We start from the raw sequence: 13,366 nt of genomic DNA, 5'->3' as shown, positions 1-13,366 counted from the left end.
GAAGATGTTTCAGACTTCAACTCTCAGAGACATCTTCAAGTGGCCAAGGTTGGGAAACACTGGCCTAGTGGCTTCTGGTTTTATCAGAGAGTTCCAAAGAAGCTTTTTTCAGGAGGCGACTGGACTTCCTTCTTTGTTTGTTTTTTCCTTTTCAACCATGGCTTGGATGACTGAGAATCTCTACAGACTTTTGGTCTGAGATTTCCCCCCCCCCCCCCGTGGGATTCGGGTCAGAGGCGCGTATCTATCTATCTATCTATCTATCTATCTATCTATCTATCTATCTATCTATCTCTAATCAAGCATGAATTAGATAACATATGTATAAACATGATTTTGCATACATGAAACGGATACAAATACAAGGGATTATTAGGACAGGGACGGTAGGCACTCTGGTGCACTTATGCATGCCCCTTAAAGACCTGTTAGGAAGGGGATGAGGTCGATAGTAGACAGTCTAAGGCAGAGTTCTTTAAACTTGGCAACTTTAAGACTTGTGGACTTCAACTCCCGGAAGTCCACAAGTCTTAAAGCTGCCCAGTTTTGGGGGTTTGGGGAAGGAACAACATTATCTGGTAGTGGATTCCAGGCATTGACAATTCTGTTACTGAAGTCATATTTTCTGCAGTCAAGTTTGGAGCGGTTTACCATAAGTTTGCACCGGGTGGGTTTCTGCTGGCATTACTACCAGTTCAGCACCCAAATTTTTTTGCTGAATATCAAACTAAAAGGGTTTTTTTTTTTTTTTTTTTTGGTTTGACCTGGTTTGGGGAATAAGCCACAACCAAGACAGACCATGTTTTGTCTGGGGATGGATGGAGATCAATCCTTCCTCATAAGATTGTCAGAATTATGTATGAGTTATCTTACTAAGCCACATTATATTTTCATTCTGTTGTGATGAATGAATTTAACCTTTGTAGCTTGCGACTGGTTTATGACTCATGTTTATGATTCATGTTGTAGTGTGTCAACAAACTATGATTAAGACAAAAGGTTAATGTGATGCATGAGTATGGCTACTTTAATTTCAGATCTAGATACTTTCAGCAGCCCTTGAAAATGAAGTTATGTTATACCTAGATAAATTGTTTTACATTTAGATTGTTTTCTGTGCATGCATAAAAGTGAAACTGCTATATTAATAAGGGAAATATAGTTATGTAGTCATCATTATTTTTTATTTGTGTATGGCTTGATATACATATTTAGGTAAGCCATAGTACATTTAATCAGAAGCATTTTATAAAACACAATCATAAGCCATTGTTTGCAAATCATTTTGGCTGAATTCACATTGCATATTAAGCCCAAAATAACCCACATGTGATAGGTGAATGTTAACTATTATTGGAAGGAGAAACACTGATCAAAGTGTGCATTTGCAATATATTGTCATTCTGAAAAAAAATGAATGTGGAACCAAACCATTTTTCAAACTATTCTTTGGAACATTACACTTATAGCAATAGCACTTAGACTTATATACAGCTTCATAGTGCTTTTACAGCCCTCTCTAAGCAGTTTACAGAGTCAGCCTATTGCCCTCAACAATCTGGGTCTTTATTTTACCCACCTCGGAAGAATGGAAGGCTGAGTCAACCTTGAGCCTGGTGAGATTCAATCTGCTAAACTGCTGGCAGCTGGTGATTAGCAGAAATAGCCTGCAGTACTGCACTTTAGCCACTGCGCCCCTACACTTATGATGTACAGTGATATTGGTATGTTGTAACTGATTCATAAAATCTGATACAATTTCTCTAAACAATTTTACAGCCATCAGTATATAATATAGACTACTCATATATATCAATTATAGTTGCAAACTAATTAAACTGATCTAGTTCCGGGTAAATGTGTTTAAATTACTCATTTGTATTGTTCCTCTTAGTAAAGGTTTAGCACAGTGGTCCCCAACCCCCGGTCCGTGGACCGGTGCCGGGCCGTGGAGTACCTGGCACCGGGCCGCGCAGCGGCCGGGGGCCATGATCGCTGCAGCGGCCGGGGGCCATATTTGCAACTTTTTAGTCCTCATGAACGCGCCCTTTCTCTGCCCCCCCCCGCCGCCCCAGATGTGCGGGGCTGGGGGGGCGAGGGGAGGCCCGATCTCCCCCCCCCCCGCCCTCTTGCTCTGCTCGCCCCGTGAGGGAAGGGGCGGCGGCGGCGGCCTCGGCCTCGGCCCGAACTTGGGATGCTGCTGGCGGAGGCTGCCTGGGAGACGAAACTTTGTCCGCGGACTCACCCGGCCCGCCTGCCCCGTGGAATGACGAGGGGGGGGCAGGAGGGGGCGGCGGCGCTGCATTTTCCTCCCAAGGAGAAACTAAGGTTGCGGGGGGGAGGGGCGCAGCGCGGCCGTTTCGGGGGAACTTGGGGAGCTTTGCCGTTCCGAGAGGCGCTTCGCACGCAGCCCCACCCAGGTGGGAGATGTTTTCCTCCGCCGAGGCGGGGAGGGGGGGCTTTACGTAAGACTCGCGGCGCAGCTCTGCCCCCCCTCCTGGAGTGTCACCTGCCTCCCGCCCCTCCCCTCCGCCGCAGCGCTTTTTGTGTCAGGCTGGCGGGGCTCTCGGGGGCCCTTCGGCCGCAGCCCGCCTTCTCCCCCTCTTCCCTTCATGGAGCGCGGCGCGGAGGCCCACCCCCTCGGAAGCAGCCGGCCTCCGCCGCGCCAGCCGCCCGCCCGCCCGAAGTAGGACACAGGGCCATCTTTTTCCCCCGCCGAACTGCAGCGAGGAAAAAGGGCTGCCCGAGCGAGCGGATCGCGGGGTCGGTTCCCCCTCCCTTCCCCCGACGGCCAAGGAGGAGGCGGGGCGGCCTCGTGGGCTGTCGGCCTTGGCGTGAAGGAAGCCCCCCCCCGCCCTGCGGAACGCGCGCCCAGGATGGCCGCCTTCCCACCCGCCGGTCCGGAAGGCCGAGGGAGGCTCATCTGACTGGTCCGCGGCGATAAAAAGGTTGGGGACCACTGGTTTAGCAGATTCAGGTTTTGTTTCTTTACACACCTGTTTGCAAATACTATGTAAGCCCTCTTGTAAATATCCCAAAAGTTATCATTTTTTTAAATGTACATGACAATGGTAGCCACTCACAATATATTGTTTGCACTGCACATCACAATCTCTTGGATTGTGTAGGTATGGAGAAAGCTACCTTGATTCTTGGCGATACTGTATAGCCTTGTACATATTCAGTTCACTATTCAGTTTGAAATTACTGTAATTGTAAGGTTTTTCAAAACCATGTTTCATATAATATACCTCTTGATAATAGGGTGAAACATCATCACTATTACTTTAGAGATAGGAAACCAAGGGTGAGGGAGAATGGTTTCAGCCATTCAGAAAATTTGCAACTGAATTTGGAAATTCACATCTAAAGCCATATTTTATTCAGTGGATTCAGGCCAAATATTTACAATTTGTGCACATTCCCTTTTTGATATTAAATGTGCCTCTTGCTCATAATATACTTGCCCTGGAACACCGTAACATTATGTATTAAGGTAAATGCCTATATAATGTAAATGAGCTTTTTATGTTGATATCTATTACTGAAGGCCTTGATGCAACCGCAATACCACATTTTTGTACATCTCTCTGTATATAATTATAAAGGTCAAGCAAAGCATTGAAATGTATGTGAAATAATTGGAAGCAGTTTTTCAAATAACTTAGGCCTGGGAGCTTTGCAAAAGATACAGCTGCTTTAAAGATTGAAAGAAAGGTGTTTTATTTGTACTCCTATGCGTTGTAAACCTTAACTATCCCGTCTGAATGTTTCACATAAATAGTTATACAGTACTACGCACTCAGCTGACAGGCATAATGATATACTACTATTTAATGAATATACTTACATCAAGTGAGACAAAGCAAATCTTTTTAAGCTGAGAAATGTGATTTCTCACATGATGCAAGTATGACTGTGGTAGGTCTATGCCAAAATTCTCCTCATACATGAATGTTGGACTGTTATCTGGCTACTCCAAAGAGCTGCGGAATCATTTCAAATCCATTTCATGCTGTACATCAAATATGAAGAAATTGATTACAATTGTGAATTCTTTCTTGAAGTATCTTCACTTTCCGAGCACCAAGATTGGAGAAGATGAAATAAAAGTTTTGCTATCAGAGGTAATAACAAGGAGTTGTGTTACATATTGGGCTTGTTTCAGCTTTTATCCAAGGAGATCCTGAATCTTTGTTCTTGGCATATGATGCTACTTTTCAGTTGTGTTTGTTTTTTAACTGGGAGATTATTTATTCTTTGTTGCCTAAGAAGCAGGCGTAAGAAAGTGTGACAGCAATGCTTCAGAGGTGTCAACTCTCTAATCCATCCTGCAGCAGTCTCCAATAAGAAATAGTATTAATAAATTGTAAGCAAATATATTTATTAAAAGTAAAATCTCAGTGAATTTTATTGCACTTTTAACGGATAAATATGCTGAATCATCTTAGCTTTCTTACAAGTGTTCCTTAAAAAAGGATCAAGGGAAATTTGTTTCTACTTTGATTATTTTAGTAACTTTTTAAATTAAAAATGGTTATTTGCTGACAAAGAGTTATTTGCAGTCCCATTTTATGTTTATTGCTCTTGGCAATGTTACTTTTGCTATATTTCACATTTATCTATACGTGTCAACCTTACCACCAAATTTTCATAATGCATCTCTTCACTTGTTTAAAATGGTTCCTTTTTCAGTTCAAATTGTACTTTATTGTGTCAGTATCTTTTTCTCTTATCCATGACTTTTTGGGGGAGGACGGGGACACATTTGCTGAATGAAATTATGCAGCCAGAGTAAATATTAATCAAAGCTAAAATCAAATATATACTTAACTTTTTCTGTTAAACAATTCCAGGTGATTTTAAGATTTTTAACATCAAATATTTATCCTAAAGCAGCAATTCTGAATAATTCAGATTTATACAACATGCTAAACCATGGCAATGTTTACTAATACACCAAAATCATCATAGTTAAGGAAAAGCACATTTACCTGAATTAGTTTCCTTGACTGCAGAGGTGGGTTCCTACCAGTTCGCACCTATTCAGTAGAACCGGTTTGTCAAATCTACCGAACCGGTTAGAAGAGGTTCCACCAGTGGACCCGGAAAGCAGGCCACACTTACAGAAGAGGTTCCAAAAATTTTTGAAACCCACCACTGGTCCTTGGATATGATTATTCTATACTGTCATGCTCATATTTATAAAACTCAGTGCTTCTGTGAAAGGTAAGGATGACTACTGCGTTTGTGGTGCAATCAGAATATTGCGTGTGTTGAAGTTGTTTTAATGCAAACCAAAGATGCCTTTTAAAAAACAAGTTTACATCATATTCTTATGCATGCCAGTGCTGTGTGTGAGGTAATTTAAGGTGGTTCTGACAGGTGTCGTCGGCATCTTCATATCCGGTCACATAGGCGGCAAGCCACTCCCATCTAGTCACATGGGCGGCAAGCCACTCCCACAAAGGAGGCCACACCCACAGAGTAGGTTCAAACAATTTTTGAAACCCACCATTGCTTGACTGGGATTTATTTATTGATTGGTTGTTCAAAATTACATTGGAGTTGGGGATTATTGTCTTTTGACTTCCAAAAATAGAGCCAGGAGAATAAAATAACCCAAATAACCAAACAGTTATAACCACTCCATTCTTCTGTCTTTTCAACATTTATGGGTATATGGGTACATGGGAACACCTTACAACTATTTGCTATATATTTATCTTATTTATATTCTGTGGTAATTTGGTGACTTGCAGCTAATTTGGTTTGAAAACATGGTAATAAATGGAAAAATGCATCATAAAATTAAATAACACAAGACAATATAAATAAAATAGTTTAAACACAGTGAATTCTACTTAACTAAGAATGTACTTCAAAAACATTTGGTCTTTAATATCCTTCTGAAAGCCATTAACGAGAAGGGCCAATTTTATCTATGCCAGAAGGTTTTCTTAGAATACAATACCCACCCTGCAACTGAGAAGCAACACCCTGATTCCATGCCTCTCACCCCCACTTCTCAGAAGTGGGAAGTGACATCTTAAAAGAATTTTATGTACAATAGTATGCCATCATTAAGTCATTTTTCTCATTTGAAATCTTTGTATTTTGTTTATAAATGACAGCATGCCCACCCCTTTCCGTGATTTTTTTTATTACTGTTTCTTGATAAAACTCACCTTCTAAATTCTTGCATCTTATAATGGTCATTATTTATTTTATTAATCGCATTCTAGAACTGCCCACCTCCCTTACAGAGGAACTCTGGGCAGTGTGGAATAAAATATTAACGCATAGCAACAATTGATAAAAGTTAAAAAGAGGCAAGGATGATTAAAAACAATGTTAAAAATTAATTAAAAGGTGAAGGGAGGGCTTTCTTGGTGCTAATCACCCCTATAGCTATGTATTCCTCTGTATACTCCAAGCAAAGCCACAGAGCCAGAGACGAAATCCTCCTGGTTTGGCCTGGTTTGGTCGAACCGGTAGGAACCATTTTCCTTGGTTCTGTGAACTGGTAGCAAAAAAAAAAGCTTGCGCAAATTGCGCAGCTCAGCTGTGAGCTGCACAATCATCAGAAGCTTTTTTTCCACTTTAAAAAGCTTTTAAAATAGTTTCTGACGATTGTGTGGTTCACAGCTGAGTCACACGATCATCGTAAGCTATTTTTTAAGCTTTTAAAAGCATTTTTTACTGCCAGGTTGCCTGAACCGGCAGGGGAAAAATACTTTAAAAAGCTAAAAAAATAATAATAGCTGAAAGTGAAAAAAAAAGTTGGCCATGCCCACCCAGTCACATGACCCACCACCACCAACCACACCCAAAAAGGTGGGGGGGATTAGATTTCACCACTGCACAGTGCCTTGCTTCCACAGCATTCTGGAAGGCCAGGAGGGTGGCAGCCCACCTCAATTCTGAGGGGAGAATATTTCCTAGGACAGGGGCAATGGCAGAAAAGGCTCTCTTTGGATACCACCATTCCGACTTCTTTAACTAATGAGGTCTGCAACATACATTCCCTGCCTAATCAGGTGGAATGGACTAATGTAATGAGACAAGGATGGTTTTCTCATTTTAAAGAGATACAGTTCTCTTTTCCATGGATTACCTGGACACAATGCATTCCTATCACGTGGTGTAGTTAATCTCACCAGGGCAAGAATCTTTCACACTCTACCAAGTGGTCAATCTTGATTAACAAATTAGCATTGCCAGTACTTCCAACCACTGATGTATTTAGGCTCCTCTCTCAGAATAATAGTCTGTCTGTCGGATAATAGGTTGATATCAGAGGTGGGTTGCTAATTTTTTTACTACCGATTTGGGCGAGCTCCTGCATGCATGCAGAAGTATCTGGGCGGGTGGGCGGAGCCTCCCAACGCCACTGCTACTGGTTTGGCTGATCCAGGCCAAAACGGCAGCAACCCACATCTGGTTGACATCCATAAAGGTATATGTCCATTTTTTTAAAATATGCAAAATGCTAGAAATTCCATTTTTTATGTAAACTATTTCAGAAAAAAAATATTGTATTCTTTCTCAGATTTTTTCTTAAGGTTGTACCATAGTCCATCTAGAATCACTAGAGCAGGCAGCGTACAAAAATACATACCATAAGTAAATAACATTGGAAATCAGAAATCAATATAAATAGAAGGTCTATTCCTCTTCTATGGAACAACAGGGCATGAGAAGAAAAAATATTTCCTTCAGTGTACAGGTAGTCCTCAACCTACATCCACAATTGAGCCCAAAATTTCTGTTGGGCTCAGAAATTAGTTAGGTGAGTTTTGTCTCATTTTGTGACCTTCCTTGCCACACTTATTAAGTGAATCACTGTGATTATCAATTTAGTAACATGGCTGAATATGACTTCCCCATTGACTTTGCTTGTCAGAAGGTTGCAAAAGGTGATCACATGACCCCGAGACACTTAACCTATCATAAATATGAGACCGTGGCCAAGCACCTGAATTTTGATCATGTGACCACAGGGATGCTGCAATGGTCATAACACTCTACTGTTGTAACTTTGAACAGTCACTAAACAAACTATTGTAAGTTGAGGACTATATGTTGAATCGTAATACCAATTACACTCAGTTTTGTCCATAGCAATTAGGATTAAATCCATACTCAAGTCAGGAAACATCTGGATGGCCATAGTTTCCACATCATGCCATAGATTCCAGATGTTTTGAATGATATGCTTAATCTCCATGAGGTCCCAAGCATCTTGGATGCTGATATAGTGGAATAGAGGAATGAATCTTGTTGTTTTTAATAGTCCGGTCATATTGTAAAAATGTTAAATTTTGAAAATTGACACAAACATATTTCAGAATTTTCCAGTTATGTATTGCCTTTCAAATACTGTAGGAAAAAAATGCATGTTTCCTATTTTTGATATATAATTTCCATTCTCTGATTCTCTTCTGTGCTGATTAGAATGATCACAAGTATTATACATATAATGCACAAGGCACACCTCTGAGCCCTGATGGACAAGAAAGTGGTCCTTCTTGGAACCAAGCAAGACAATGGCACCTTCTTCATCAGTCTTCCCATCTTCCTCTGGATTCATTTAGCCACTGCGCTAAATGCTTGACCTTTACTTGGAACACAATTTTCTCCATTATAGGATTATTCATTTTGGCCATAGGAATTTGGGGGCTCTCCGAGAAGGAATCTCTGGAAAGTGAACGAATAACAAATTTGGGCAGTGACCCTATGCTTTTTTTTGCATTAGTGGGACTAGTAGTTACATCTATATCCCTTTTGGGCTGTACAGGAGCCCTCTTTGAAAGCATCTTTCTTCTGAAGCTTTTTACTGGAGGAATAATAATTTTTGTGGTTTTGGAAGTTTTGGGAGGAATCGTCATCTTTTCTCTGAGACAACACATCAAGGCTTCCTTGCAAAATTTTCTTACGGTGGCCATGTTACAGTACCAGGATGACCTAGATCTCCAGTTCATTATGGATGAAATTCAATCAGGTCTCCAATGCTGTGGAGTAAAGTCTTATCTGGATTGGAAAGCAAATATGTGAGTAATTTTTTTGGCCTATATTGTCAGTTTCCAAAGATAGGTGTGTGAAAGCAGTAAAGTATAACTTTAATCCTTGGAGAACGTGGCAGTCTAGAAATAAGATTGGATGGAGTGATGATGGATGGATGTACGGATGAATCAATGGATGGATGGACAGACAAACACAGACACACACGGGTGGGGGAGCAAATTGTAGCACTGAAATCTGGAAAATGTAAATTTTATTTTCATTTTAAATTGTTCAATTAATGTTATCACTGGAATTTTGCTGCCAAGGGATTGTCTCACACCAAAGCCAGCTTTGTATAATTAATATGAGTGAATGGATGGTTCTGTTTGCTGTTTGATTTCAGGAATGCTTCTATATATTTCCATCTAGAAACTATGCAAGGTATTGTATTGTTTCTGGATAGAAATATAAGAGAGCATTCCTGTAGAATTAAAATAAACAGAACTGCACATTATGATGAAAAGTATCTCCCAGGACAGGTTAGTCTTAGTCTCCAACAGAAGGCATGGTAGTTCCCCACATATGTTGAAATGTGATGTCCATCCTCTCTGATCATGCCCATAACAACTGGAATCCTATACACTATTAATAGTATTGGAAGAAATGTCCTTCTGGGTTCAGTTCCAAGTGGAGAAAAAGACATTGGATTCATGGAAGTTGCTTCAAAAGAAGGTTTATTGATGATAGACATGACCACATGGTTTGAGATCCTGGGGGAAAGAGGGATTACATGCCTTGAAGATCTCGAAGAAAATAAGGGCAGAGATGCTGAGAGTCCCATGGTTTTATGCCCTCTCTGGGCTATTGAATTTGAGCTTGTATTCTGATTGGTTGTCAATGTAGAACAGACTGCCTCAGGCTTAAGGACCCATTGACAAAAGGGAAGGTGAGTTTCTGCCTCCCTTTTAGGGTAAATATTCTGCCCTTTTAATATCCCCTAAAATATCTCATTTTCCTAGGAGAGGGATGAGTACTAACTTCCTACAATAGGTTTTCAGGTTACTCATCTCATCCTTAGTTTTCTTAGATTGAGACAGGAATCTCTTTCTTGCCCCTTCAAGTGAAACAACATTTTATATAATAGCACTAGTCATTATTGTCTTCCTGTTAAATGTGCTATGAACAGTCTTTGTTTTCATTATGCATAAAGGTATGCCCATTATCTCTTCTGTTGCCTTTCTTGAACAGTGTGATACAGAACAGTGTGATAATTAAGGACTGGCTCTTTTTTGCTTCAACAGTATTTCCTCCACTTTTGCTTGGAACAGAATGGTTAATCAAACCTGTAGCTTTTTTGGTTTAGGTATTTTCCCATTTTCTATGTTTTGGATCAGTCTTTTGTTCAGCCATATATGCTGTTTAAATATTAGTATCTTTGTTTATTGGGAAGTCACTGTGATATGTTTTCATCTTTACTTGTTAGATACTCTAGATAATTCCTAATCTGTTTGACTAATGCATTATCTCTGGTTACAGTAATAGTAGAAATAAACAGTGTTCATTGCAAAAGAGTTTTACATAAGGCCTGTGAACACATTCTTGGCCCAGTCATCTTTAACAACCTCAGCTGCATGTTCACCCTGCACAGGAGGGTGGAGATTAAATTCAGTTTACTTCACTATCTCAAGAACTCAGGGCCTGTTATCAGAACTGGGTCTTGTCAGTTTGGAAACCAAACATAAGTAGATATCACAAGGAAGCTTATTCTTTTGTCACTTAGGTGATAGGTAAAATTGGTTTCAGCCCATTTTTGTTCAAAGACTTCCTTGGTTAATGCAAGTCTTTGTAGTTAGGACTTTTGACCCAAGCCAATTGCTTAGGAGATTTTTTTTAATTGAAAATTTTAAAGAGTTTTACAAATATCTATCTTCCCTCCCCCCCTACCCCAAATCCCTTCCCCCCTCCCCCCCCCAACAACTTCCCAGAGCAAATACAGGGTATAAACATTTAACAACCATATCCATATGCTAAAATAAACTAACTAACTTTAGCATCATCCCTCACTTGTACTTTAACTCTCCTTTTGTAAAGCTAACTTTAGACAAGTTGAAACATTCCTTGTTCAACCACTCATAAGCTAACTGAAATTTCTTAGTCCCATATTTATTTTGAATGTACTCAATCCATCTTCTCCACTCCAGCTTGTATTTCTCATCTGAGTGATCCTTAAGATATGCTGATATTTTAGCCATCTCTGCTAAATTTGTTACTTTTAACGTCCATTCTTGAATAGTAGGCAATTCTTCCTTCTTCCAGTACTGCGCCACCAACCGTCTTGCTGCTGTCGTTAAATTCAGGATCAAAGTAGTCTCTATAACTGTACAGTCTGTAATTATACCTAACAAGAATAACTGAGGAGTAAACTTTATCCTTTTTTTAAAAATATTTTGCATAATCTACCATATTTTTATCCAAAATGCTTTGACCTTTTTACAAGTCCACCATATATGATAATACGTAGCATCAGCACAATCATCTCTCCAGCATTTAGGTTGTAAGTTCGGATACATACAAGCTAATTTTTTAGGATCTAAATGCCATCTATAAAACATCTTGTAGAAATTCTCTCTCAGATTTTGGGCTTGCGTAAATTTTACATTTCTTACCCATATCTTTTCCCATGTTTCCATCATTATTGGTTCTTCAAAGTTTAGGAGATATTATAGTTGTAGTTACCACTCCTTGAGTCACTGCAGCAGGCTTCAGTCCTAGCAAACAGTCTAACAGCTGATTTGATAAACTATCCATTAGATGAAGAGGGAAAATGGTAAACTGAGATACAGATAGAATCCTGCATGAATTGTGCTAGGTTACCTCAAGATTTTCTGGAACCCAGTAGCAATGGGGTAGGGGGTACTTTCTTGTTGCATATATAGATCTTGATCCAATGAATTCACAGATAGATTGGCCATGGGATCATCTGGCTTACATTGGGAGGACGAAGTAGATACTGAAAAAACCTGGGAGATGCGCCTTGGGATGAACTTAAGAATGAAACATTTCTTCCTTTTTTTTTTAACTTAACAGGTATTTTAACTGCACTTCTCCAGGTGTGCAAGCCTGTGGCGTTCCTGCATCGTGTTGTCTGAATCCACTGGAAAATGGTACCATCCTGAATTCCCAGTGTGGCTTTGGCACCCTGGGCATGGAGGAGTTTGCAGTTCAAAGCACCATCTATCTTGGAGGCTGTGTTCCCCAGTTAAACAAGTGGCTCAATAGTCACGCAGGAACAATAGGCTTCTTTGCTGTAGTTTTGGTTGTGATCGAAGTAGGTAGCCTGCTTCTGGCCATTAAGGTCCTGGCAGGCATTGCTTCTGCTCGGACTCAGCATTATAGTGGGAAGGAGGGCACGCATTAGTTCTCCTATTGGGAGAGATGGATGTATTCATAATCTTTTGAGGAATACAATATAAAGTATTATATAATATCATTTGTACTAGTTAATTTACTCAGGATAAAATGGACGGGGGGGGGGGACAAAAGTAGATTTTCACATGTATTTATCTTGCCCATTCTCCTAGTTCCCTTTGTTTTCTGATAACTCCTACCACCTCTTCACTCTGTGGTCAGAAAAAGAGGAATAATGTAGCAGATGACCTTTACACCCAGGCTACTTCCCTATAAATCTAGCAACTCATTATTCATAGTAATATCTCAAAATCATTCATTCCTGATTTTGATATGGAACTACTTTCAATCCAGGTAAAAGGTAAAGGCTCCCCTGCACTTGCATGCTGGTTATTTCCAGCTCTAGGGGGCAGTGCTCATCTCCGTTTCAAAGTCGAAGAGCCAGAGCTGTCCAAAGACATCTCCGTGGTCGTGCAGCTGGCATGACTAAATACCGAAGGCACCCGGAGCGCTGTTACTTTCCCACCAAAGGTAGTTGCTATTTTTCTATTTGCATTTTTACATGCTTTCGAACTGCTAGGTTGGCAGAGACTGGGACAAGTAATGGGAGCTCACTCAGTTACGTGGTGCTAGGGATTCTAACCGCCGAACTGCCAAATTTCTGATCAACAAGCTCATCGTCTTAGTCACTGAGCCACCACGTCCCTCCAATCCAGGTACATGTTTCCAAAACAAGAAGAAGCAAAAATAGGAACACGTTGTCCCTTCTCATTCTTTCTCACACCTTTCTGAAGTGAAAGTACAATAATTCAGAGTTGCATATTGTAGCAGATCTCCACTCAGGAGAGACTGAGGGGCCGAAATGCAAAAGGCACAAATGCCACTACTTTGCCATATCTCACAGAATACAGAACAATAGAGTAAGAGGAGACCTTGGAGGTTTTCCTATCCA

General features: G+C 40.4%; 1 protein-coding gene across 1 annotated transcript; it reads left to right on the top strand.

Annotated features, from left to right (window-relative positions):
* Positions 1-3,912: 3,912 nt before the first annotated feature.
* On the top strand, positions 3,913-12,809 carry TSPAN10 (tetraspanin 10). Its single transcript, XM_032238997.1, has 3 exons — positions 3,913-3,921; positions 8,458-9,053; positions 12,094-12,809. The coding sequence occupies exons 1-3, from the start codon at positions 3,913-3,915 to the stop codon at positions 12,422-12,424; spliced, it is 936 nt and encodes a 311-aa protein (XP_032094888.1). The 3' UTR covers positions 12,425-12,809.
* The last annotated feature ends 557 nt before the right edge of the window (positions 12,810-13,366 follow it).

The sequence above is a fragment of the Thamnophis elegans genome, chromosome 2, assembly GCF_009769535.1.
Source record: "Thamnophis elegans isolate rThaEle1 chromosome 2, rThaEle1.pri, whole genome shotgun sequence".
Classification (NCBI taxonomy): Eukaryota; Metazoa; Chordata; class Lepidosauria; order Squamata; family Colubridae; genus Thamnophis; species Thamnophis elegans.
Note: the sequence above shows the minus strand (reverse complement) of the source record. Positions and strands in the feature narration are given on the sequence as shown.